Source organism: Emys orbicularis, chromosome 1 (genome assembly GCF_028017835.1).
Source record: "Emys orbicularis isolate rEmyOrb1 chromosome 1, rEmyOrb1.hap1, whole genome shotgun sequence".
Taxonomy (NCBI): Eukaryota; Metazoa; Chordata; order Testudines; family Emydidae; genus Emys; species Emys orbicularis.
In genome coordinates, this window is record NC_088683.1 from 65,427,742 (window position 1) to 65,451,688 (window position 23,947).

At 44.9% G+C, this 23,947-nt stretch overlaps 1 protein-coding gene across 1 annotated transcript in view; it reads left to right on the forward strand.

Annotated features, from left to right (window-relative positions):
• SRGAP1 (SLIT-ROBO Rho GTPase activating protein 1) overlaps positions 1 to 23,947 on the forward strand; it is a 233,214-nt gene that overhangs the window by 160,177 nt on the left and 49,090 nt on the right. Inside the window, exons 7-10 of the mRNA XM_065423765.1 lie at positions 12,327 to 12,548; positions 13,722 to 13,823; positions 16,917 to 17,114; positions 17,228 to 17,312. Of these exons, the coding sequence (XP_065279837.1) occupies positions 12,327 to 12,548; positions 13,722 to 13,823; positions 16,917 to 17,114; positions 17,228 to 17,312 (607 nt within the window). The remainder of the gene's footprint in view (positions 1 to 12,326; positions 12,549 to 13,721; positions 13,824 to 16,916; positions 17,115 to 17,227; positions 17,313 to 23,947) is intronic.

Here is a 23,947-nt window from a genome sequence, read left to right on the forward strand (position 1 = left end):
CCCCCCTCTAGCCTCAGGTTCAAAGTACAGCAAACAGAGATAAACACTCTAGTAAAAGGTACATTTACAAGTTGAGAAAACAAGGATAAACTAACACGCCTCGCCTGGCTGTTTACTTACAAGTTTGAAATATGAGAGACTTGTTTAGAAAGATGTGGAGAACCTGGATTGATGTCTGGTCCCTCTCAGTTCCAAGAGCGAACAACCCCCAAAACAAAGAGCACAAACAAAAGCCTTCCCCCCCCAAAGATTTGAAAGTATCTTGTCCCCTTATTGGTCCTTTGGGTCAGGTGTCCGCCAGGTTACCCGAGCTTCTTAACCCTTTACAGGTAAAAGGATTTTGGAGTCTCTGGCCAGGAGGGATTTTATAGTACTGTACACAGGAGAGCTGTTACCCTTCCCTTTATAGTTATGACAACTTTACATACAATAGTTTAGTTATATATTCTAGACTAATAGAAAGAGACCATCTAAAACTGTTAAAATGTATTACTGGCATGCAGAACCTTAAATTAGAGTGAATAAATGAAGCACACCACTTCTGAAAGGTTGCTGACCCCTGCTCTAGCTAGTAGGCGTCTGACAAAGGTACACCCCATTTATCTGCTGGAAGGAAGGAAAGAGGATATTTTCTCTGTTTTTCCACCACCACCACTACAGAGCCTCCTCTGCAAGGGTGTTGGTGATGTCTCTGCTAATCATCCCCTTCTCTGGCCTCTGTTTTTGAGTCGTCCTCCCCCAGAGAATAGCTCCAGTGCCTGTTTCCAGTTTTGGAAAGAACTTTCTCAAGCTGCAGATTGGAAAATTGACCTGATTCTGTCAATTTCACTGATGTCCACAGAGTTTTCAATAGCAGGAGTGAAAACTGACCAGACCAAACAGTTTTCACTGACCTGGAGGAAAGATACTACCAGAAGCAGAAGCACTGAAGCTGTTTGTCTACGGACTTACAAAGACAACATCACATTGGCTAACATTTGAGGTTCATGTTTCAAAAGCTATTGGCACAATCATAAAGACTGGATTTTTTAATGTAAGAAAACTTAAAATCAACAGAATTTAGTGGCACTTGCATGGGAAAGATACCTATTCATAACGGATGAGTAGCTTTTCAAGCCATGGGTTAATATATGCCATAATAATTTTAAATAGGCAAAATTGTTTTAAATATGACCATTCCTTAAAGAATTTAAATGAAGGATTTGATTTTGGACGCCATCTATACCATTGCTTTATGGGATGCCGCTATAATTATTTGTCACTGGAAATTGGTTCAGAGCCATATTCAGAAGTTGTTTAAACATGAATGTCTGAAAGACACTTCATATAATCAGAATATTGTCTATATAAGAAGTCAGTATAGATTTTTTTAAATGTTTACTATTTCACAAAGGAAACAGTGTTTTGTAAATGGAAAAGTTCTCACAAAGCTTTTAGTTCATAATAATATGAAACATGCTTCCCACTGCCCATATGTTGTGGTGAATTTAAGAAATCTCATGCTGTAAAAATATTAATGCAATGTTACAGTCCTGACTTAAATTTACAAAAGTGAGGAAATTCAGTGTTATAGTTGCTTCTTCGCTCTCTGTCTTCTCTACCTTGTCGTCACCTGCCCTCCCTCCCATGCACCCTTGCATGTACACATTATGAAGTCAATTCTCCACTGCATCTAAGTGCTGATCATACAGGAGGGATTGGAGGTGGGATGGAACTGGTTACATTGCCTGAGTTGTGCAAAAGGACCAGAGTAATATGGAATCTAGTCCTATGTTGGGGAGTATGTATTTGTAGCAACGCGATGACTCACTGGTGCGGCGCCTCCTGCTGGTCGTCCTGGGAATGAGCTCTCCAGCTCCGGAGCGCCCTCCACTGGCCGATGTCCCACTTGTCTCAGGCCCCCATGTCCCTCCTGAACCCCGGTGCCCCTTTACCCCCCCCTCAAAATTCCCACCCCTGGGGGTAGGGGGGACGCTTGGCCTGGGCTCCCCAGAGCTACTCTTCCAGGGCCGTCCCTCCTGGGCCACACGCTTCCTCTCTGACACTTCCCAGCCTCAGGCCATCTCCCGGAAGTGTGCCTCTGCCTTCCAGCAGGCCAGCTCCACGGCCTCCAGCCACGCCCGTAGGTCTGCATCCCCCTGACCCTCCACTTGCAGGGTCTGGGTCCCGGCCTCTTGCTGGACCCACTCGCTCTCTGTCCCTTGGCTGAAGACCTGCCCAGCGACGGTCTGGGTCCCGACCTCCCGTGGGGTCCCTCCATCCCCGTTGCTGCCTTCGCCACCTCCTCCTGTTTTAGCCCTTCTGGGCCCCCAGGCACCTCCTTCAGCCACCCCTCAGTTCTTTGAGGGGGCAGTGCTTCCTAATGTGGCCCGGTATCTGGCAGCTCCAGCAGGCTTCCCGCCTCCTTGCTGCCTTGGGCCTCTCGTGGTCCATCTGGGGTCCCGCCCTCTCGCTGGGACTAACCCAGACCCTCCGCGTCGGGCCTGGGCACGTCCACTGCATGTGGCCTCGTTGCCCACAGGCCCAACACGTCGGCAGCCGCCTGGGTTCCTTCACCCAGCGGACTGTCCTAGGGACTCACCCCTGTCCCTCCCCGGGTGAGGCAACCTGCCCCCAACCCCAGTAGGGACAGTCCCATCTTACATGTCCATTCCACCCGCAGGCGTAGCAAGTCTGGCGCTCTGCCACAGGCCTCCTGGCCCTGGCACTCAGCTTCTCATACCCTTCTCCCCGTTTCCTCTGAAACTCCTGACGGAGGAGTTGTACCAGGGCCCGCTGTTCCTTCACCAGCTGGCCCAACTGTTCAGGCCCATCTCTCTCCACAGCTAGAGAGAGACTCTCTGAGCTCTTGGCCCACAGCCTTTTATAGGGCCAACTGTGGCCTGATTGGGGCGTGGCCCCAGCTGTGGCTGCCTTCTCCATCAGCCTAGCCTTCTGGCTCCCCGGGGTAGCCCTTTCCCAGGGATGTTTTAACCCTTTCAGGCCGGAGCGGGTGACCACCCCATTACAGTATTCAATACATAATACTGAGTAGCAACCCATGCCACTGGATACATATATCTTGCAGTGATGACTTAGCTATGTGCAGGTGTACAATGAACTATTTTGTATACTGATTGTAGTAAATTATCTAATTATGCAAATAAATTAATACAGAAGAGGTATTCTGTCAGGCTGGCCTATCTTAATGAACGCATGTTATAGGATGTGTTTAAATATTGTGTGTGTACACATTTCTGCATTTGAAAAGATCTACAAAGTAAATAATTTCTTTTGGGAGTATTGCAATAGAATGAACAGGGTTAAATTTTTCAAGTAACAGTTCATAATGTTTATAGCACCCTAAAATGTAATACTGCTTGATTTTGGCAAATTCATACAGATGATCCTAAATTGTAACTCTTTAGCTGAACCCTGAACTCAGTTTGAACTCTTCAATTCATTCATTTCATTAACAAAGCTTAGTGCTTCTTTCTTAAAATGCTGCTGTGCAGTTAATAATCTATTACGCCTTCATAAGAAAAGCCAGATAAAAATGTACCTTGAGTCTTAAGCATTTGTTTTGGGGAGCATTTTATGAAATAAGTTTTGAGGCCAACCTTGGTAAAAGGAGTGGTAGGATAAACATTATTTAATATGTACAACTGTTTCTCATTCCTTTTTATTCAAGCAGAGGAATTTGGATGTCTCTTAAATAGATTATTTCCCTTCTATTGGACCTACTGTAGATCTACTTCATATGCAGGAGAGTGTGTACATTTGACTTGTATTGTGTGGAAAAACTGGAAAAGAAATGTTTTTCAGCTAGACTGAGCAAGCTTCATTTGGTTTGTGGGGATGTTTCTTAAAACTAGAGATCTCTGAGCAGCAGTACAGTACACACCCCTGTTAATCTGAGTGCTTGTACTAACATCTTTCCATATGGTGCATATCATTGTTCAGTTATTTGAAGATTGCTATGCCATTCAGATTACGAGATTTGTCTGTTTGTAATAGGAAGGTATGAGCCCTTTTTCAGACATTTCAAGCACCCACATAATCCAACGGTAAATGCTGAAGAAACAGCAATCAAAACAGAACAGCATCAACAGCAAATCTGCCTGTAGCCCTGGAATATATAAAATATTCACTATTCATTTTTCCTTGGAGGCCTTCTAATTATGTTCTGTAGTAGTGTTTGGGATGAATAGGAGTTTAAAGGATTTCTAACTGTTGTGGGTATTGCTTCTGACCAAACCCTCAGTGAAGTTGATTTGTCCTCTAAAGATGTCATGTCTTGTACTTTCGTAGTCATTCATACATCAAATTTGAAATAAGGCTAAGTTGTATGCAGCTCACCATCTTTATTTCATAAGTTTCTGTGATGGGGTTTGCAGACCCCACACTAAACCAAGGCATGGCATAGAGCAGTCCTGGGCTAGGGAGGCCCCACCCCTCAGCAGCTGCAGGGCATGCTCCAGAGGGATAGTTTATAAGAGCACTGGTAGCCCAGGGGAAAGGGAGGAAGGAGCTACAGGCTGCACCATGATGTGTGGAGTTGTTTGAGAAGTTGCTACAGCATTGTTAAGGCTACTCTGGAAACAGAAACTGCTAAAGTTAGATACTTTTAAATTAGCAGGTCCAGATAACTTGCATCCAAGAGCTTTAAAAAAGCTGGCTGAGGAGCTTGCTGGACAGTTAATGTTTTACTGAATCATGGATTACTGGGGAAGATCCAGAAGACTGGAAGAAAGCTAATGTGCCAATTTTTTAAAAGGGTAAATGGGATGACCCAGGTAATTATAGGCCTGTCAGTCTGACTTCGATCCTAGGCAAGATAATGGAGTGGCTGATATGGGAGTAGATTAATAAAGAAATAAAGGAGGGTAAGTAATGTAATTAATGCAAATTAACATGGGTTTATGGACGATAGATCCCGTCAAACTAACTTGATATCATTTTTTTGTTTTTGTTTTGTTTTTTGGATGAGAGTAAAAATTTTGTTGTTAAAGGTAACCGTGTTGATGTAATAGTCTTCTGTAAGGCATTTGACTTGGTGCTGAATGATATCTTGATTTAAAAACTAGTATGATGTAAAATTAACGTCACACATTATGTAGATTAAAAACTGGCTAACAGAAAGGTCTCAAAATATAACTATAAACAGAGAATCATCATCAAGTGGGTCTGTTTCCAGTGTGGTTCAGGGATTGGTTCTTGTGTCTACTTTATTTAACATTTTTATCAATGGATTGGGAAGAAAACATAAAATAATCACTGATAGTTTGCAGATGACACAAAAATTCAGAGTGGTAAATAATGAAGAGGACAGGTCACTGATTCAGCGTGATCTAGATCCCTTAATAAACTGGGCACAAGCAAACAATATTGGTTTTTAATATGGTAAATGTATACACCTAGGCCATACTTACAGGCTGGGGGACTCTATCCTGGGAAGCAGTGACTCTGAAAAAGATTTTTGGATTGTAATGATTTTTGGATTGTCAGCTGAACTTGAGCTCCCAGAGTGACACGGTGGCCAAAAGAGCTAATGCAATCCTGGGAAGCATAAACAGGGGAATCTCAAGTAGGTGTAGGAAGATTATTTTACCTCTGGATTTGGCACTGGTGGGCCACCGTTGGAATACTGTGTCCAATTCTGGTGCCCACAATTCAAGAAAGATGTTTATAAATTGGAGAGCGTTCACAGGAGAGCCATGACATTGAGAACAATTAAAATACTCGAAAACCTGTCTGATAGTGATAGACTCAAGGAGCCTAATCTATTTAGCTTAACAAAGAGAAAGTTAGGGACTGACTTGATTACAGTCTATAACTACCTACGTGGAGAACAAATATTTAATAATATTTGCTCTTCAAGCTGGGAGAGAAAGGTATAACAGGATCCAGTGGCTGGAAGTTGAAACTAAACACATTCAGACTGGAAATAAGGTGTACATTTTTAACAGTGAGAGTAATTAACCACTGGAACAATTTACCAAGTGTCATGGTGAATTCTCCATCACTAACAATTTTTAAATCAAGATTGAATATTTTTCTAAAAGCTCTGCTCTAGGGGCTATTTGGGGCAAGTTCTATGGCCTGTGTTATACACGAGGTCAGACTAGATGATCACAATAGTCCCTTCTAGCCTTAGAATCTATGAAAACCAGCTGGAACCCACCGCACCCAGAAATCTAGAAAAACTAAACACCACCTCTGGGCACTTCCATGAGTCTCTACTTCCCCATTGCCAAGCACTAAGTCTGTGTATATAAAAGAAAACTTTTATTAAAAGGAAAAGGGATCACAGCATTAATTTGGGAAAATACTGCAATAGTGATTCAAAAGTGTGCAAACCATAAGTGAACTCCTGCCCCACACTATCTTGGGCAGGAGTCCTTTCCTTCAGTTTCCCACCTTCAGGTGTGAAATTCCAAAAGGCAAATGTCCCTTTAACATGCCTTTCCCTCAGTTGCACCCCACTCACAGCTTATCTGTGGTCAGCAAAGTATCAGAGTCCCGGGGTGCATTCAAGTGGGTTCTGGAGGTGATTGAGTGACACCTCGGCTTCAGCTTGCCGCTGCTGTTTCTACTGCTGCTGTTGCTCACCACTGCTGCTTCTCTTCGCTGTGATGTCATGTTCTGAGGTTCCACCATATAACCCAGCCTCCTAGTGATTTCACTGAGTAGAGAGGAACTCGCTGCTCCTGCCTGTGGTGTTTCACCACAACACTGTCCCCACACCAGGACTAAGCTCCCTAGACCAGTTTATTAGTGTGATTTCAGTTCTAGAGATCATTGAGAGGAAACAAGGATGCTCAATTGAATCCAATCAGCTCTGTCTTTAAACATTGGAGGGGAAAGGTCAAATGATAGCTAAGACCCTTTAAACAGTCTACACTGTGTGCCCACCCCCTCCGACTTTCACTTGGACTTGGCATCACTATCTTCACTGAGCAAGTGAGGTTGAAGTTAAGCAGTGTCGTAGCCAGGTTCTAACAACAGGGGGAGCGAACACATAAAAAAAGGCGCCACCCGCCACGAAGCAGCAAAGAAAAAAAAAAAGAAAAACCCAAGTCTTGCCACCGAAGACTGAAGAATCCACCACCAAATTACCCGCCGCCGAATTGCTGCTGAAGACCCGGAGCGACTGAAGAACCTGCCACCGAAGTGCCGCCGAAGACCCAGATGTGCCGCCCCTGTTGGGAAGCGCCCCCGAGTGAGTGTAAAAATTAAAAAGGCGCCACTTTGGGGGAATGTGCTCAGTGGGAGCGGCCGCTCCCCCTATTCCCCCCAGCTATGCTACTGAAGCTAAGGTAACACCTTCTCAATTAGGGCATATTAAGTACAGTTCTGCTGCCCTTTATTCATACAAAAAGCGTAACATTATTTTATTTTACCTGTGTCCAAATCTAAAGTGAACTTTAACCCAAAACAGCCAAAATTGATCACTTTGCAAAGCAGGTCTGATTACTGATCATGTAGGCAAAGCAGTTGCATCTATGCAACTGCTTTGCCTGAAGTCTTTTGCACAGTTCCTCAATAGATGCTAGGGGAGAGCTTATTCAGATCATCTGTCCAGCTTCAATGGCTACCCATTAGTTGGCTATGGATCTCTTTAACCGCAAGGACTTCTGGTTTCAGTTATTGATGAGTGAATCTCACAGAGGTTCAGAGGTTGAGTTCAGTTTGGATAAATGTCAAAACGTTTTGGTTGCTTATTCAAACTTTCCAGATGTCTTGGCTCTGCAGGCTAGAGTCTGAAAATCTTGAGAGAATGTGCTTTTGTGAGAGATTTGACAATTCCACTCCTAGCAGTGACAGCAGTTTATCTAAAAGTATCAGAATCTTAACAGTTTTGGTTCTAGAAATGGAGGAAGGTTAAAAAATGGTGATTCGTATCCCTTCCAAAATGGTTCAGCCATCCCTATTTTTCAACTGTGGTTGCAAGTCCACTCTGGTGGTAGATTAAACCTTTCATCCTCTTCTTTCTTAGTAGTCTTTGGGATACTGCCTGATGGAACCTTTCACGGAGTGCAAAAATCTCTGATCCATCCACAACAAATTGTGTTTTGGATTGGGGCAGTAGCCTAGCTAGCGGGGTGCAGGGGAAGCAGCCGCTTCCCCTCAGCACATTTGACATTCCGGCACTAGGCAGAGCGCCAGCGGCTTCGCGGCGTGGAGGGGCTGCAGCAGGGCGCCCGGCTCGGAGCGCGGGAGAAGAAAGTGAGGGACGGGAGGAGGCGCTGCCGCTCCCCGGGCACAGGTGCTGCTGCTGCTCCAGCTCTCTGGGCGGTGGGGGTGCAAAGTGCCCCCTGAGCAGCGCTCCCCGCAGGGGGATGTACCGGCTGCTTGGTCTCCGTTCCCCGTGGGGAGCCGGCTCCTAGGTTGTGCCGGACTCAGCCATAAAACGTGGGGGGAGAGGTTTGGTTTCCAGTTACTGGAAGCGGCTTTCTCTTTTGAACTCTTTCTCATGGGGAAAGCATGGGATCAGCATCTGGGGAGTTGGGGGAAATCCAGCCAAAAGCTGGGCTACTTCTCTTTTAAACTCACCCCCAGCACCGCTGTTCATAGTGACCTAAAGGCTTCGCCTCCCCCACCCCCAGCGCCCGTGTTCAAGTTTGTCCATGTTTCCTCTGTACCGGGCTGAGCTTTGCGCTCCGGGGAGCTCACGTTCAGCCCCATCAGCCCGGCAGGAGAGCTCAGCGGCTCTGCCATCTGCGCCTGGTCTGCTCTCTCCCAGGCCCAACGAGCCAGGCGGTGGCATTCAGTCAGGGACGCTTTTCCCTGGCGCTGTGGGGGAGAAGGAGGTCGCTCATCAGAGGCACCTGGGCAGCCAGGTAAGCGCGGACCCAATGAGCCAATGAGTGGGGTGTCTGGGGGGGGGAGGTCAGAGACCGACCATCCGCTCACGTCACGTCCGAGACTCCAGCCCGCCTGGAGCTTCCCGCGCACCTCTCCCCCTCCCCTTCCCGCGGCGGCCGCCCGGCACGATGTCATGGCTTCCTCCGAGGTCGCTCGGCAGTTGGTGAGTCCCACCTGGGGGCGCGTGAAACTTTCTTGCCTCTTCCCCCCTCTCCCTCCAACCGCACCCTAAAAACTTCCTCGGCCGGGCCGCTCCCGGCCCCCTGCCCCCAGACTGAGCCCCTCCGAGGGGGGTCGCAGCATGGCCGCAGCATGGCCAGAGAAGCCAAGGGGGGTGGGACGCGGCGCGGCCAGAGGAGCCAGCGGGGGGGGCGTGGAGCGGCCGGAGGAGGAGCCAAGGGGGGGCGTGGCCAGAGGAGGAGCCAAGGTGGGGCGCCTTTTTTATGTTTGCTCCCCCTGCACTTAGAACCTGGCTACGCCACTGGATTGGGGCATTGTTTGAAAATATATATGTATATTTTAACCCAAGCCTGTGAGGTGCCAAGCTTCATAGAGTTTGTTTGGTTTTGTTTTTTGGGGGGAGGGGAGGGGTTTAGAGTGTCTGGATTTTCTTGTTAAACAAAGTAAAGGCAAATTGTCATTCAGTCAAATTTTATTTTTATTCACATTAATTTTGAAGCACAAATCCAAATTCAAACATTAAACTCCATGTACAAATCTACTGTGCGGAAGTCTCTGGTTCAAATTCTGGTCTCATTCTCACTTTTCTTGCTGGCAATAAGAGTGCTGTGAAGTGCTAAAGAGGTTATCCTGCTTCACTTGAAAAACCCTTCAGCTTGATTCAGAAGCAGTACTGATAAGTTTCAAAGATAGTCCCAGGCAGCCTTATTTACCCAAACAAATGATAATTGTGGTTTTCATTCTTGTGGTTGATTATGATTGCTCAGTGCATTGAGGGGTGAATCCTGGCATTCTTGGGACTATCAGAAGATGAAGGCTGCAACCCCATTTTCTGGCTCTCTGGGGAAGCTACATCAAAATTCCACATGCTTGTAATTGTGATTTCCTCTATAAATCAATAAGTTATTTCATTAATACAAATCTGAAAGTTCCTATTTTCCTAAATTCAGATTCTAACTGCCTGTAGTTTTAAAACAAGTAACTAACTGGCCACTATAGTAAAATTAGCCATTGCCATTTGTATTTCTTTTTCCTCTTAGTTTAGCGTCCCATGAATTTTGGCTGGAATTAATACTCATAAAATAAAAACAGCTGGCCTGATCCTCTTTCTTACCATCATTTTTTGTCTGTCTTTTCATCCAAGATAGTGAGTTGAATTAAAAAGCTTATTTAACACACAACATAGGGAAAAACAGAGAGAGGTAATTCCTTTACAAATAAATGCTAACACCCTTATATTTTTAGTCTGGAAACCTTTAAAATATGGATGCGGTTAGATTAAAAAGTTAGGGACTTTGGTTTCAGTAAATGTAACACAAATTTCCAGTGTGGAGGGGAAAGGCTATCGTTGGACATGCACTTGACTGAGATTGAAATCCTTCTTTTGTAGACTTAAAATGGTTCATGTACTGTGTTTTGGGTGGCCATTATCCCATCAGCAGTAAATGACCTGCAGTAACCTCTAAGGCTGAAAGCTGTTGCTGATCACAGCAGTTTTGTGGTCAGTAATGTGAATGAAACAAACCTTTTTTGTCACAGATTTCAGAGCAGAATTTGATCTCTTAGGACTAGTGATTAGAGTCCTAAACATGGGGTGAGGTGAAAGATTTGTTTCCATGGAAGGGAATTTTTACACTCAGCTATGGTAAATAGTTTGGAAATTCTTTGTGTAGATAAGACAGAGGGATCAAAGCATGATATTACTTATTACTTTCCCTAAGAGACTATAACAGTTAGAGGGAGGTGTGTATGCATGAATACAGAATAGGCTTGATTCACCCTGCTGGCGTAGGGTGGGATGCAAATTGCCTTTTTGCCCTCCTGCACCATTCTACCTTTGGGTTCTGCAGAGGGAGGACAGCTTTAAACTGCACCTGGGCTCCCAGGGTGACTGAAGACGACTGGGGGATGCACTGAAGTAGCATGTCCCCCAACTGCCCTAGCTATGCACCCTCCCTGACTGGTGCCAACCTCCCTTAAGGCTGTAGTGTATTCCTGGGGACACCCTAGTCAGTGGCTCTCAGCCTTTCCAGGCTACTGTACCCCTTTCAGGAGGCTGATTTGTCTTGTGTACCCCAAGTTTCACCTCACTTAAAAACTACTTGCTTACAAAAGCAGACATAAAATTACAAAAGTGTCACAGCTGACTGTTACTGAGAAATTGCTGATTTTCTCATTTTTACCTTATATTTATAAAATAAATCGATTGGAATATAAATATTGTACTTACATTTCAGTGTGACACTTGAGCCTGTTTTTCACTTGTGGGCCTTGTGTGAAGCCCGAGCCCCAGGCAGTGTGGCTGAAGCGTGTTACTTAGATTTGTGGGGCCCCCTCTACCATAGAACCCCAGGCAGTTGCCCTGCTTGCCACCCCCTAATGCCGGCCCTGCAATTGTGACTCCCCTAAACCCATACCTCAACCCCCCCGGGGTCTGCCACCCCCAGGTTGAGAAACACTGACCTAGATTAGTTGAATACCCCCAGAAGACCTCAGAGTACCCCCAGGGGTACACGTACCCCTGGTGAACCACTGCCTAGTAGATACTGGACATTTTGTTCTGCTGCAGACGCCTCCTGACAGATGTTCTGAAAGTGTAAACCAAGGCAGGATCAAGCCTGAAAGCTCTTATTTTCTTTAAAAATAGGTGTTGATTAATAGTATTTGCTTAGATATAGCTTTAAAATATTAATAAAAGATGGAAAATGCAAATCAATGAATCAAATTTACTCTGTTTTAGAGGAGAATTTTGTTCTTATTTAAACCAAAAAACATCTCAAAGAGAGGAGAGTGCTTTGGGTGTTAATCTAAGCACAGGACTGACAAACAGGAACTCTAGTTTTAATTCTGACTATGCCACTGACTTTATTAGGTTGTCTTGGAGAAGTTACATAAGGCCAGATTAAAAAAAAGTCTCAGTTTCATACACAGAAATGATATTGAAATACCCATTAGTGTGTGCAAACTCCCATTCTTCTGTGCAACTGTGGCAATTGCACATGTATATCCAGAAACATTCACTCACTTCTGTGTAGAGGCCTCTGACTTCCCTTTTAAAATTGTCCCTTAATCTCTTTGCTTCTATGTTTCCATCTATCAAATGGGAATAATAGCTACTTATCACCTTGACATTGCTGTTGTGAGGTTTAATTAGTTTGTAAAGTGCTTTGAAGATGAAAAAAAAAAAAGCACTGATGCTATAAGTTCTAATTGTTGTTATGCAGTTTTTTATGTCATGGCCATTGCAATTTGTCTCTGCTTTTTAAATTTGTTTTCTTCTCTCCTTGTTGTATTATTAGTGTTCCGATCTTGGATACCATGCAAGTCTGAACAGAGCCCTAAGAACATATCTCTCTGCGGAATATAACCTTGAAACCTCTAGACATGAGGGCCTAGACATCATTGAGAATGCTGTTGACAGCTTGGAGCCACGAAGTGACAAGCAGAGATTCATGGAGATGTACCCCACTGCCTTTTGTCCGCCAATGAAATTTGAGTTCCAGTCTCATATGGGTGATGAGGTCAGTAGTTAGTGACTTCTTAGAGACAAATAGGGTAAATCCAAACCAATAATTTCTGTTTCTGCACAAAGGAAAACTTCCCTGTTGTGAATTCTGAATTATTTTCTGCAGGATGTGGCTTTTATCCACTTCTACAAAGAATCTAGTTAAAGTGAAATGTAAGCCAGTATTATTTACGCAGACACAAATGGATCAGCAAACAAAACCTTTGGCAGATCTGGAAACATGCTATTCAGAGCTGCTCAAAATAATTCTGATGCAAGAGCACTCCTTTGTTGTTGTGTTTTGTATTACACTATAATGACATTGGCTCAGATTTCTCTTTGCTTCCAAGATGTGCCCAGCACAGGAACAGAGGCAATGATGGCTTTATATCACCACCACCCAGTGGGGCTTCCCAGTGCAACTTAGAGGGGCCTCAGAGCTGTTTTACACTGCACTTGGAGCATGATATCTGGAGATTGCCAGAATGCAAGTGGTCTCCAACCATGCCCCTATTTTCCACTACATTAGGGACTGGTGGAGGCATAGAATGCTACAGCATCTGGGGATTTCCCTTCCAAAAGGGAAATCTTGGATGTGCACTGCTTTGTGGCCCTATAGCCACAGGCGCCGACTCCGTGGGTGCTCCAGGGCTGGAGCACCCACGGGGAAAAATTGGTGGGTGCTCTACACCCACTGGAAGCTCCCCACCCCGTCCCCCCACCTCCGCCTCCTCCCCTGAGGAGGAGGCGAGGAAGAGGCAGAGCCGGGGCGGGGATTTGGGGAAGGAGTCCAATAGAGGCAAGGAAGGGGCGGAGTTGGGGTGGGGACTTTGGGGAAGGGGTTGGAATGGGGGGCAGGGGTAGAGTCGGGGCAGGGCTGGGGGCGGAGGGGGCACGAGCACCCACCGGCGCCAGGAGAAGTTGGCGCCTATGCCTGTAGCAGCCAAAAGCCATATTGCAGAGGACCATCAAGGCTGCTATCTATTTTCATAGAATAATGTGACTATTTCTACATCTCATAGTACATATATACTTTAAATTTAGATTTGCATTTTCCAAATCAATTATTTTATTACATTTTTAATAGTTTCAACGGCAATTCATCTGGCTTTAAAGAGAGTGACAGAAGCCAGCGTTGGTGAATTGAAATTTTCTCTGAGTCTAATAGCCATTTTTGATTCTTTGTTAGGTTTGTCAGGTCAGTGCCCAGCAACCGGTACAAGCAGAGCTTATGCTCAGGTATCAACAGCTACAGTCACGACTGGCCACACTCAAAATTGAAAATGAAGAGGTGAGATTTGCCTCTGCTTGTAAAGTGTGATAAACAGCATTTTGGGAGAGGGAGGATTTCCACCATGGGAGGCGCGTATCATAGGCTGGGGGAGGCTAAGTCTCCCCAGACAGCTCCGCGTGGCCCCGCCCCGAGGCCCCTCCTGCTTGTCGCTAAGCCCTTGGCCCCAGCCCAGGCAGGCTGCTCCCCTTCCAGGAAACATGTCGGGGCTGGGGCTAGGGTGGCCGACCTGTGGGCGGGACTTGGAGTGGCTGGGGCCCCCCAGGCGCTGTGGCTGTGCCACCCAGTGCTACGGGGCTGGAGGCACTTGGGTGGCCCAGGGCTGGGGGGGGGGGCACTCTGGGCCTCGTTGGGGTGATCAGGGGCGGGGCCTCGGGCAGAAGGGGGGGGCCAGGCCAGGGGCTAGCCTCCCCAAGCCCATGGTTCACCTGCCACCCCTGATTTCCACTGTGTCAAAAACTAAGATACATAATTTAGACCAGTGGTTCTCAACCTGCAGCCCAGTCAGCACAGAGCTGCAGCCCATGTGAGATCCTCAGGGCCATACAGGTAGTATTGGATGCGGCCCACAATGGTAAATATGTTGAGAACCACTGATTTAGACTAAAATGGTTTAAATCTATACACACAATTTTCATTTACAATATCAAATATCTATAAACATTTCAGAGGTTAAAAACTGTACCCCAAAGGTGAAATTATGCCTTAATACATCTCGAATGCATCACCGTCAGTCAGAGGAGCTACACAGAAGGTGTAAAGCGCAGAATTTGACCCTACAAATCTTTGGGTCACCTGTAGAAATGGATCAGACCAAAAACACCTCCATGGTTTGGTACAAACATCCATTGTTCTTTTAGGAAAGGCCTGGAATGAAGTCAATAATGAGTCAGAATCAGTTATAAGTGGTTTAAAAATGTGTGCATTTGAGTTTGTGTATTGCTTTCAGTGAGAATTCATTGTGTGTGTTTGAGCTTGTATCTATCGATTCCTTTACATTTAGGATTCATTGAAAATATTTTTATTTACGTGGATATTTTTCAGCTTAAAAAAACATGATGCTCAGTGTTTCAGCTAATGCTTCTCTTTATTTGACCCAGATGTGTAACGCATTAATTTTCTTTTTAAAGAAACACTTGTATTCCAGCCAGTGCATTTATTTTTAAACCAAATATAGTTCAAGATACTCACATTTAGGTGGTTGTTGTGGTTTTAAACCAATGGCATTTGTTGAAACTACTGCACTTTCCTTGTAACTGCTCAGTCCACCTTTACTGAAACTAATGTATTTAAGCGAAAACCAGCGTGTTTCAACTCTTGGCAATACATGTGCATGTCATCCAATGAGTCTTTGTTGAAACTAGCACAGTAAATTTCCCCCTTTTCAGTACCTCATAGCTAAGGTCATTGGCAAGCCGCTGCAAGGAATCTCCCATTGCAGCTGTTTGCATGGACTTGTTTTTATAGAGAAGATCAGATTCTAGCTTTATTCATGTTCCATACATTTTGGATTTTCAAGTTTTAACATTATTGTTTTTATATATTTCCAGCTAGATAGATAGATAGATAGATTGATTAAAACTGGTACTTTTATTATCTCCTACAAAATGGAATTTGTCAATTTTGGAGGCAGTTGCTGAGATTCTAAGAAGTATTATTAGCAGAATTACTGAGATCTAATTATTTAATTCCCCCTCTCCTCTCTCCACCATGGATTTAACAAACGGCTATTCCCCAGATTGCCAGCTCTGAAGGATGAAGGAATTTTGGCTGAGTTCTATGGCTGCAAAGGCAGAATCTTTGTTATGCTCTTAGCTAGAGCTGTTTATACATGGTGATATTGAATGCCTTTCCTGATGATGGCTCACCTAGTAAAAGAAAGTTGCTCTTTTCTTTAAAAAGAATTAAAAAAACTAAGGGCTCTTCACACCACTCTGGCAGCATATGGGGGCCTTAAAGTGTGCATAAATTATACTTGCACCCATTTTAAAGAAGTGTTAATGAGAATCTGTTCCTAAAACTAAAAGCCATGGCATTTTCTTACTCTATTCATACCTTGAAGGCCTGAATCAGAATCCAAATACTTATGTAAACAAACATACAATCGTTTAATAAACTATTTAAATTCAGAAAGTAACTCAGATTCACCATTCAGGAGATGTGGGGGGAAAGCAAGATTAAAGTGAGAGAAGGTAAGAAAGGGTGTTTGATTGCTCACCACATGAATGCACAAATATAGGGAGAAGCAGGAGGCTCATGATAGTAGGCCAGGGCATATGAATGGGGAAGCATTGTTTCACAGAGACAGGTGTGCTTGTGCAAAGGAGGTGTATGTACAAGTGACTTTATGGAGCAAGGGTGCAGGTCACCAACTTCACCTCCAAACATATTCACTACCGCAGAGCTTGATGGTACACACACTATCATCTGGATCTTATCACTTGTCTTTTCATTGTGGGGATGCAGTGTATCTCTTGTTCTGTTTCTAGTCATCTGTCCACTCTGAATGGCCATACTAGCTACACAATTCTGCAGCTAGTAGGAGATGCTGCAATAGCTGTGTAAACTGTACCTTCTTCCATCTTCTCTTCATCCATATTGCACCTGTGGGTTATAGACATGATCTTTACAACACATTGAACCCCTTACCAACATAAGGTTATTGTTGCACCAGAGTTTCTCATGGCAGCACACAGTGCCCTGCCAACCATGGCATCAGAGGTGCTCAATCATATTTTAATCTGGGGAGCCAACAGTTCAGGTTAGAGTACCAGTACTGTTTCTATTCACTATCACTTTTTTTTCCACTTTATTGTTCAGAGGACAAATTCTGAGGTTGTTACTCAGTCAACAGGAGAGCAGCCTATATTTGCTTATAGTAACTTATTAAAACATAGAGACAGACCTAGGAACCAATGATCTCTTTTTTCTATTCTACACCAGTGTAGATCATGTCACTTGCTATTGTCATACACCGCAGTTCATTCACAAAGCATGTAAGAGTGAATTCATTTCAATCACTAGTTTCCATTGTAAGCTGCTTCTAGAATTTATCTTCCTTTCTATTCCATAAATTGCACTTATTCACACCAGGTTAAGAAAACGACAGAAGCTACTTTGCAGACAATACAAGACATGGTCACCATTGAGGACTATGACGTGTCAGAATGTTTCCAGCACAGTCGTTCTACAGAGTCTGTGAAGTCAACAGTCTCTGAGACGTACATGAGTAAGCCCAGCATTGCAAAAAGAAGAGCTAACCAGCAGGAGACTGAGCAGTTCTATTTCATGGTATGTTGGTTGCTTCTTCAGCCATGTGATCTGGTCCAAACACCTGTAGTAAGTGTTTTCAAAAGGAATTGAAGTAACAGATAAAATTAATCCATTGATTTTCATCTCTGCAGAAATTCAGAGAATTCCTGGAAGGGAGTAATCTCATCACAAAGCTGCAAGCAAAACATGACTTACTGCACAGGACACTTGGAGAAGGTAAATGATGCAGAAGATACTGAAAAGCAATTCTAGGGTGAACCCACTAAAATATTTAAAGTGTATGCAGTGGAAAATTACAAAACTCAGAGTCCTGGTACCCAATAAATATAGGCCTGATTTCTTTACCAGTCATAATTCAATGCAATGGTTAGAGCCTTTTCCTGCACAAGAGAAAGCTATAAACTGGTTTTATTTCTTCAATAGATATTAGTTTGTATTTTGCAAATATAACAATGTGGACAAATGAATGCATTTGGGAATGAAACTATTGAATGAAACATCTGTGTTTTGATTTGAGAAATAATACAATACTAGGCACATGCTGAATTAAAAGCTGTGCAAGACGTACTGTTTTTGCTTCCTGAATTTTTTTGCAGAGAGAGTTTTGTAAACACATAAATGGCAACATTCTGTAAGACCCCTATCCTGCAACTGGAGCCACCAGCACAGACTCATGCCCTGCAGAGTCCCACTGTGGCTCCACTCCAGGATGGGGACCTGCCCTTGGGGATCTGATTGCAGGATCAGGTGATCCTCAAAAGAAGAACTAGGGAAGTGTCACCAACTGACACACTGAAGAACCAGGGAGGGGTAGACAAGCAAATGAACCCATTTACCACAAGACAGCATTAGCGAGTGGGGGCCCAAGAGATGGGAGTAAGCAAGATGCTGGGGAAAGCAGAAATGATGGAAATTTTGTGATAAAATCTGTTCTCAAAAAAGTTCCACCTGTTCAGTCAGGATGGCAGATCCAGATTTGCATCCAGATCACAGATATAGTTTGTATAAAAATCCAAACTCAGAAGGTCAGAGTTTTGTCCTAATTTTCATAGCATCTGGATCCTGATCACCCCATGTCTTCTTACAGACAGATCATGTACCTGGGGTTAATATGGGATTTGTTTGTCAAAGTTAAATAAACCACCATTAAATCAATTATCAAGCGGTCAAGCCAAGCAGAATCATGAGTAGACTGACCAGGTCATGCAGGTGAATGAGAGACAGACACTTGCGATGGAATTAATCGGTAAGCCACAACCCTATTAATTATACCTTGCGGAGGGGAACTACAGTGCCTGCCCTGTGCTCTCACAGGACTTTAACCACAAACCAAACAATAACTTGGGTACTGCAATGATAGAGGCCACAGGGCCGGGGACTGTTTCAGTCCGCAAAGACTCCAGGTCCCTCTCCTCTGCTGAGAACAAGGTCCAACAGTGAAATCCTGGGTCCTTGTTTACCTCTGGGAGCTGGCCCTTTTAGTCTTTATGCACACAGAACACCAGCCACAAGTTGCAACGAGTCAGTGGTCATACCAGCATTACATGAATTTTGGAATTCTTCTGCTTTCAACCCAATTGTGCCTCCAGGAGGCTGCAGGGAAGGTGGAAAAACCCACTGGACCTCATGCCAGTTTGCCCTAATGGGAAAAATTCCTTTCTGATCCCTAGAAACAGGTGACTGGTTAGACCAACAGCATCATAAATGGCACAGCTCCAAATCTACAACTAATGAAGGGGAGGGAGGGCAGCTAACAGTAGGGTAAGAGACTTTTGAAACACCCAAACTAGCTTAATAGGTGGAGGAAGAGAGGTGCATCCAGCAGCCCGCCATTCAGGTGGGCCCATCTCCCCTGGCCCAGTTAATGACTAAATGGAGGACTAAAGGAGAAAGGAGCAGTGGGACAGCCCCCATTCTGCCATCCTTGTGCTTCGGTCTTCTCTCACTCCCTGCTGTGCTGAAGATGGTGAGAGGGTAATTAGAGAAGGTGTCTTTTGAGTATAGATAAATCCTATAACAAGCAGTCTTAAAATTCTTCACTGGTTTCTTTAAACAGATACATGGTCATCCTGAAAAAGGATTCTGTAAAGTCTAGGTTATCCAAAAATTAACTTAAACTTCCACAGCTGTTTGGGAAACTGATTCTTCTCAATTTATATATATACACACACCTCTACCCCGATATAACGCTGTCCTCGGGAGCCAAAAAATCTTACCACGTTATAGGTGAAACCACGTTATATCGAACTTGCTTTGATCCGCCGGAGTGCGCAGCCCCGCCCCCCCGCCGGAGCACTGCTTTACCACATTATATCCGAATTCGTGTTCTATCGGGTCGCGTTATATCGGGGTAGAGGGGTGTATGTATATATATATATATTGTATTGGTAATTTATCATTAAACTGTGACACAATTGATAGTTTATACCAGGGGTTCTCAAACTGGGGGTTGGGACCCCTCAGGGGGTCGCAAGGTTATTACATGGGGGGTTGCGAGTTGTCAGCCTCCACCCCAAACCCTGCTTTGCCTCCAGCATTTATAATGGTGTTAAATATATAAAAAAGTGTTTTCAATTTATAAGGGGGTCGCACTCAGAGGCTTGCTAGGTGAAAGGGGTCACCAGTACAAAAGTTTGAGAACCACTGGTTTATACAGACACAGTTTCTAGGAATTTTGGTGCAAAAACAAATTGTGCATAAGTTGTAATGCCAAGTCATGTATTTCTGACAAAACTGATTTTGTAGCCTCTTGAGACAATACTACATTAATTAAAAATAGATATGGGTACACCTTGTATACATAGAATAGACTGAAAGAGAGAAAAGAAAGCTATTTTAGATGGACCTATTATATGGCTTAGTAGTTAACAGAAACATGTAAAGCCTTGAGTTCTCTTTTCCCTTTGCATACATTCATGTAGCATATGATTGCTACCTTCATGACTTTCATTGTCCCACAGAATTCATAGATTCATAGATTCTAGGACTGGAAAGGACTTTGAGAGGTCATCGAGTCCAGTCCCCTGCCCGCATGGCAGGACCAAATACTGTCTAGACCATCCCTGATAGACATTTATCTAACCTACTCTTAAATATCTCCAGAGATGGAGATTCCACAACCTCCCTAGGCAATTTATTCCAGTGTTTAACCACCCTGACAGTTAGGAACTTTTTCCTAATGTCCAACCTAGACCTCCCTTGCTGCAGTTTAAGCCCATTGCTTCTTGTTCTATCCTCAGAGGCTAAGGTGAACAAGTTTTCTCCCTCCTCCTTATGACACCCTTTTAGATACCTGAAAACTGCTATCATGTCCCCTCTCAGTCTTCTCTTTTCCAAACTAAACAAACCCAATTCTTTCAGCCTTCCTTCATAGGTCATGTTCTCAAGACCTTTAATCATTCTTGTTGCTCTTCTGTGGACCCTTTCCAATTTCTCCACATCTTTCTTGAAATGCGGTGCCCAGAACTGCACACAATACTCCAGCTGAGGCCTAACCAGAGTAGAGCAGAGCGGAAGAATGACTTCTCGTGTCTTGCTCACAACACACCTGTTAATACATCCCAGAATCACGTTTGCTTTTTTTGCAACAGCATCACACTGTTGACTCATATTTAGCTTGTGGTCCACTATAACCCCTAGATCCCTTTCTGCCGTACTCCTTCCTAGACAGTCTCTTCCCATTCTGTATGTGTGAAACTGATTCCTAAGTGGAGCACTTTGCATTTGTCTTTGTTAAACTTCATCCTGTTTAACTCAGACCATTTCTCCAATTTGTCCAGATCATTTTGAATTATGACCCTGTCCTCCAAAGCAGTTGCAATCCCTCCCAGTTTGGTATCATCCGCAAACTTAATAAGCGTACTTTCTATGCCAATATCTAAGTCGTTAATGAAGATATTGAACAGAGCCGGTCCCAAAACAGACCCCTGCGGAACCCCACTCGTTATGCCTTTCCAGCAGGATTGGGAACCATTAATAACAACTCTCTGAGTACGGTTATCCAGCCAGTTATGCACCCACCTTATAGTAGCCCCATCTAAATTGTATTTGCCTAGTTTGTCGATAAGAATATCATGTGAGACCGTATCAAATGCCTTACTAAAGTCTAGGTATACCACATCCACAGCTTCTCCCTTATCCACAAGACTCGTTATCCTATCGAAGAAAGCTATCAGATTGGTTTGACATGATTTGTTCTTTACAAATCCATGCTGGCTGTTCCCTATCACCTTACCACCTTCCAAGTGTTTGCAGATGATTTCCTTAATTACTTGCTCCATTATCTTCCCTGGCACAGAAGTTAAACTAACTGGTCTGTAGTTTCCTGGGTTGTTTTTATTTCCCTTTTTATAGATGGGCACTATATTTTCCCTTTTCCAGTCTTCTGGAATCTCTCCCGTCTCCCATGATTTTCCAAAGATAATAGCTAGAGGCTCAGATACCTCCTCTATTAGCTCCTTGAGTATTCTTGTACTGGAACTCTCATGTAATACCACCCCCAAATACAATTCCTTTGTGGCCACATTTGCTGGAAGTGGACAAAACTCTGACCAGGTGGCAATGCTTTGTCAGGTTGGGTATGTCCTTAACATCACTACACTGTAAAACTAAGGTTCTGTCTACACTAGAAGCGAGGGGTGTGATTCCCTAGCTCGCATAGACATACTCATGCTACCTCTCATTGAGCGGGCGCTAAACACAGTGATGTAGCCATGGTGGAACAGACTAGCTGAGCCAAGTATATATCCATGGGGTTCAGGCAGGTTTTACTGAGCACAGTTAGCCCATGCCACTGCCATGCTACCATGCCTACCCTACTGAGCTAGCACAAGTATGACTACTCAATCTAGGGAATCTCACCCATAGCACCTACTGTAGACCGAGACAAAAACAAGCTAAACACTGCAAGCAAACGTCACCTGAAGCCAGAGGACACCAAAGGAAGCTTTTAGCTTTTTAGCTGAGGTGATAGTCTACCAAAGTTAGTTTAGTTGCTAAAGTTCCGTTTTTATTTCAGTATTTATTTATTGTGGTGAACCTGAATCTTGAGATTTGGAAAAATAAATAAGAGATGTTCGTCTTCGAGTGCTTGCTCATGTCCATTCCACATTAGATGTGTGCGCACCGCATGCACCATTGCTGGAGATTTTCCCCTTAGTGGTATCCATCGGACCGGCTCTAGCACCCTCTGCTGCCGCACGTTTATGCGCCAGTATAAGGGGCACTGCCAGCTCCACACCCTCTCTGTTCCTTCTTACCACCTGTGACGGTTACTGGAACAGCTCCTCTTGCTTTGGCAAGGCATTTTTTCAGTGTCTTTTTTTCTCTTCAACTTAGTTTGTTAGTGTAGTAGTAGTGTAAATAGTATTAGTGTGGATAGTTAGTCCCCCTCCTTTAGTGCAGAGGGGCTCCCTTTTCCCCTGGGGCCAGGCATGCCCCAGTCCCCGGGCTTCAAGCCTATGCCAGTGAGCGACCCACACTCCAGTTGTCTGAAGCCTCTGGGAGAGGCTCACATACAAGAGCGCTGTCAGATCTGTCGGGACCTTAAGTCTTGTACGAAGAAAGACAGAGAGGATTAGGGTGACGACATGTCCTGATTTTATAGGGACAGTCACGATTTTTGGGTCTTTTTCTTATATAGGCTCCTATTACCCCCCATCCCCTGTCCTGATTTTTCACACTTGCTGTCTGGTCACCCTAGAGAGGATAGACTGAGAGCTATCCTAATGGAAGCCGCTCTTAGACCAGCGTCATAGCCAAGCCGATTGGATTGGGCACCAAGCGCTTCAGTGCGAAGCGCCCCTCTGGCACTGCATGTTTCTCGGCACCGTTCTTCATCTCCAGTGCTGAGGAAGAAACATAAGAAACAGCACTCCAGAGAAGACACTCCCCAGTGCCAAGAAAAGGCAAACGGGGGAAGGCAGTGGAGTGCAACCCACATCAGGCCACTCCCCAGTCCTATGGCTGCACCGTCAACTCTGCCCCGAGAGCAGTTGAGCTCGGTGCAGGAACCCCCCCGCCCGCGCCAGGAAGTCATTGCTGTGCCAATGGGATGGCAGTGCCTTCTACCCCGGAGGCCTTTGAAGCAGCCAGGGACTTATTATCTCTCCCGGTGCTGCCGACCCCAATGGGACAACTGCCTGCTCTGATGAGCGTGAGCAGAAGAGAGCATGGAGCACCAAGCTCTTTCCCAGCACCAGGGCCCTCAGAACCTTCCAGAGGCAAGCCAGCCCTTCTTTCATCTGTAAGCTCATCCCCAATCTGGCACCAGTCCCTGCACCCGTGGCACCAACTGGCAGAAGCAAAGGGTACTGCTCCCCTATGGTCACCTCAGGAGGCCTCTTCTTCGGAATCTGAGATGGAGTCCTACTCCCATCCCAAGAGTCACCGGCGGTATCCATCCTACATCCCACCAGATCCCGGTGCAGGTCCCCTCACTGGCACCTGGCTGTCAGGGCAGTGGCCGATGCAGTGGCCGTTCTGGAACCTATGGGGGTTTCCCCCGGTATTGGGGCCGTCATCCCACTGATCCTGCTCAGTTGTGTCTGAGAGGCTGGCTCCCACACTGCTCCATTCGGCACCGGAATTCGACTCTAGTACCAAGCCTGGTACCAACGTGCAAGATGTGGGCCTGATGGACGTAATAGGGACAGAAGAAGAGGAGAAAGCTCTCCCTCTGGTACAGGCCTCTTACTTCTCCTCCCCAGATGAGTCTGTCTCGGGGCTGAGCAGGAGAGCCCCTCAGGAGCTTCTAAAGAGAATAGCTGATAATCTGGGGCTAGAGGTTCAGATGTTCAAGAAGTCCATAGCCTCACTGACATTTTGGCTGAAGCAGCACCATCTAAGGTGGC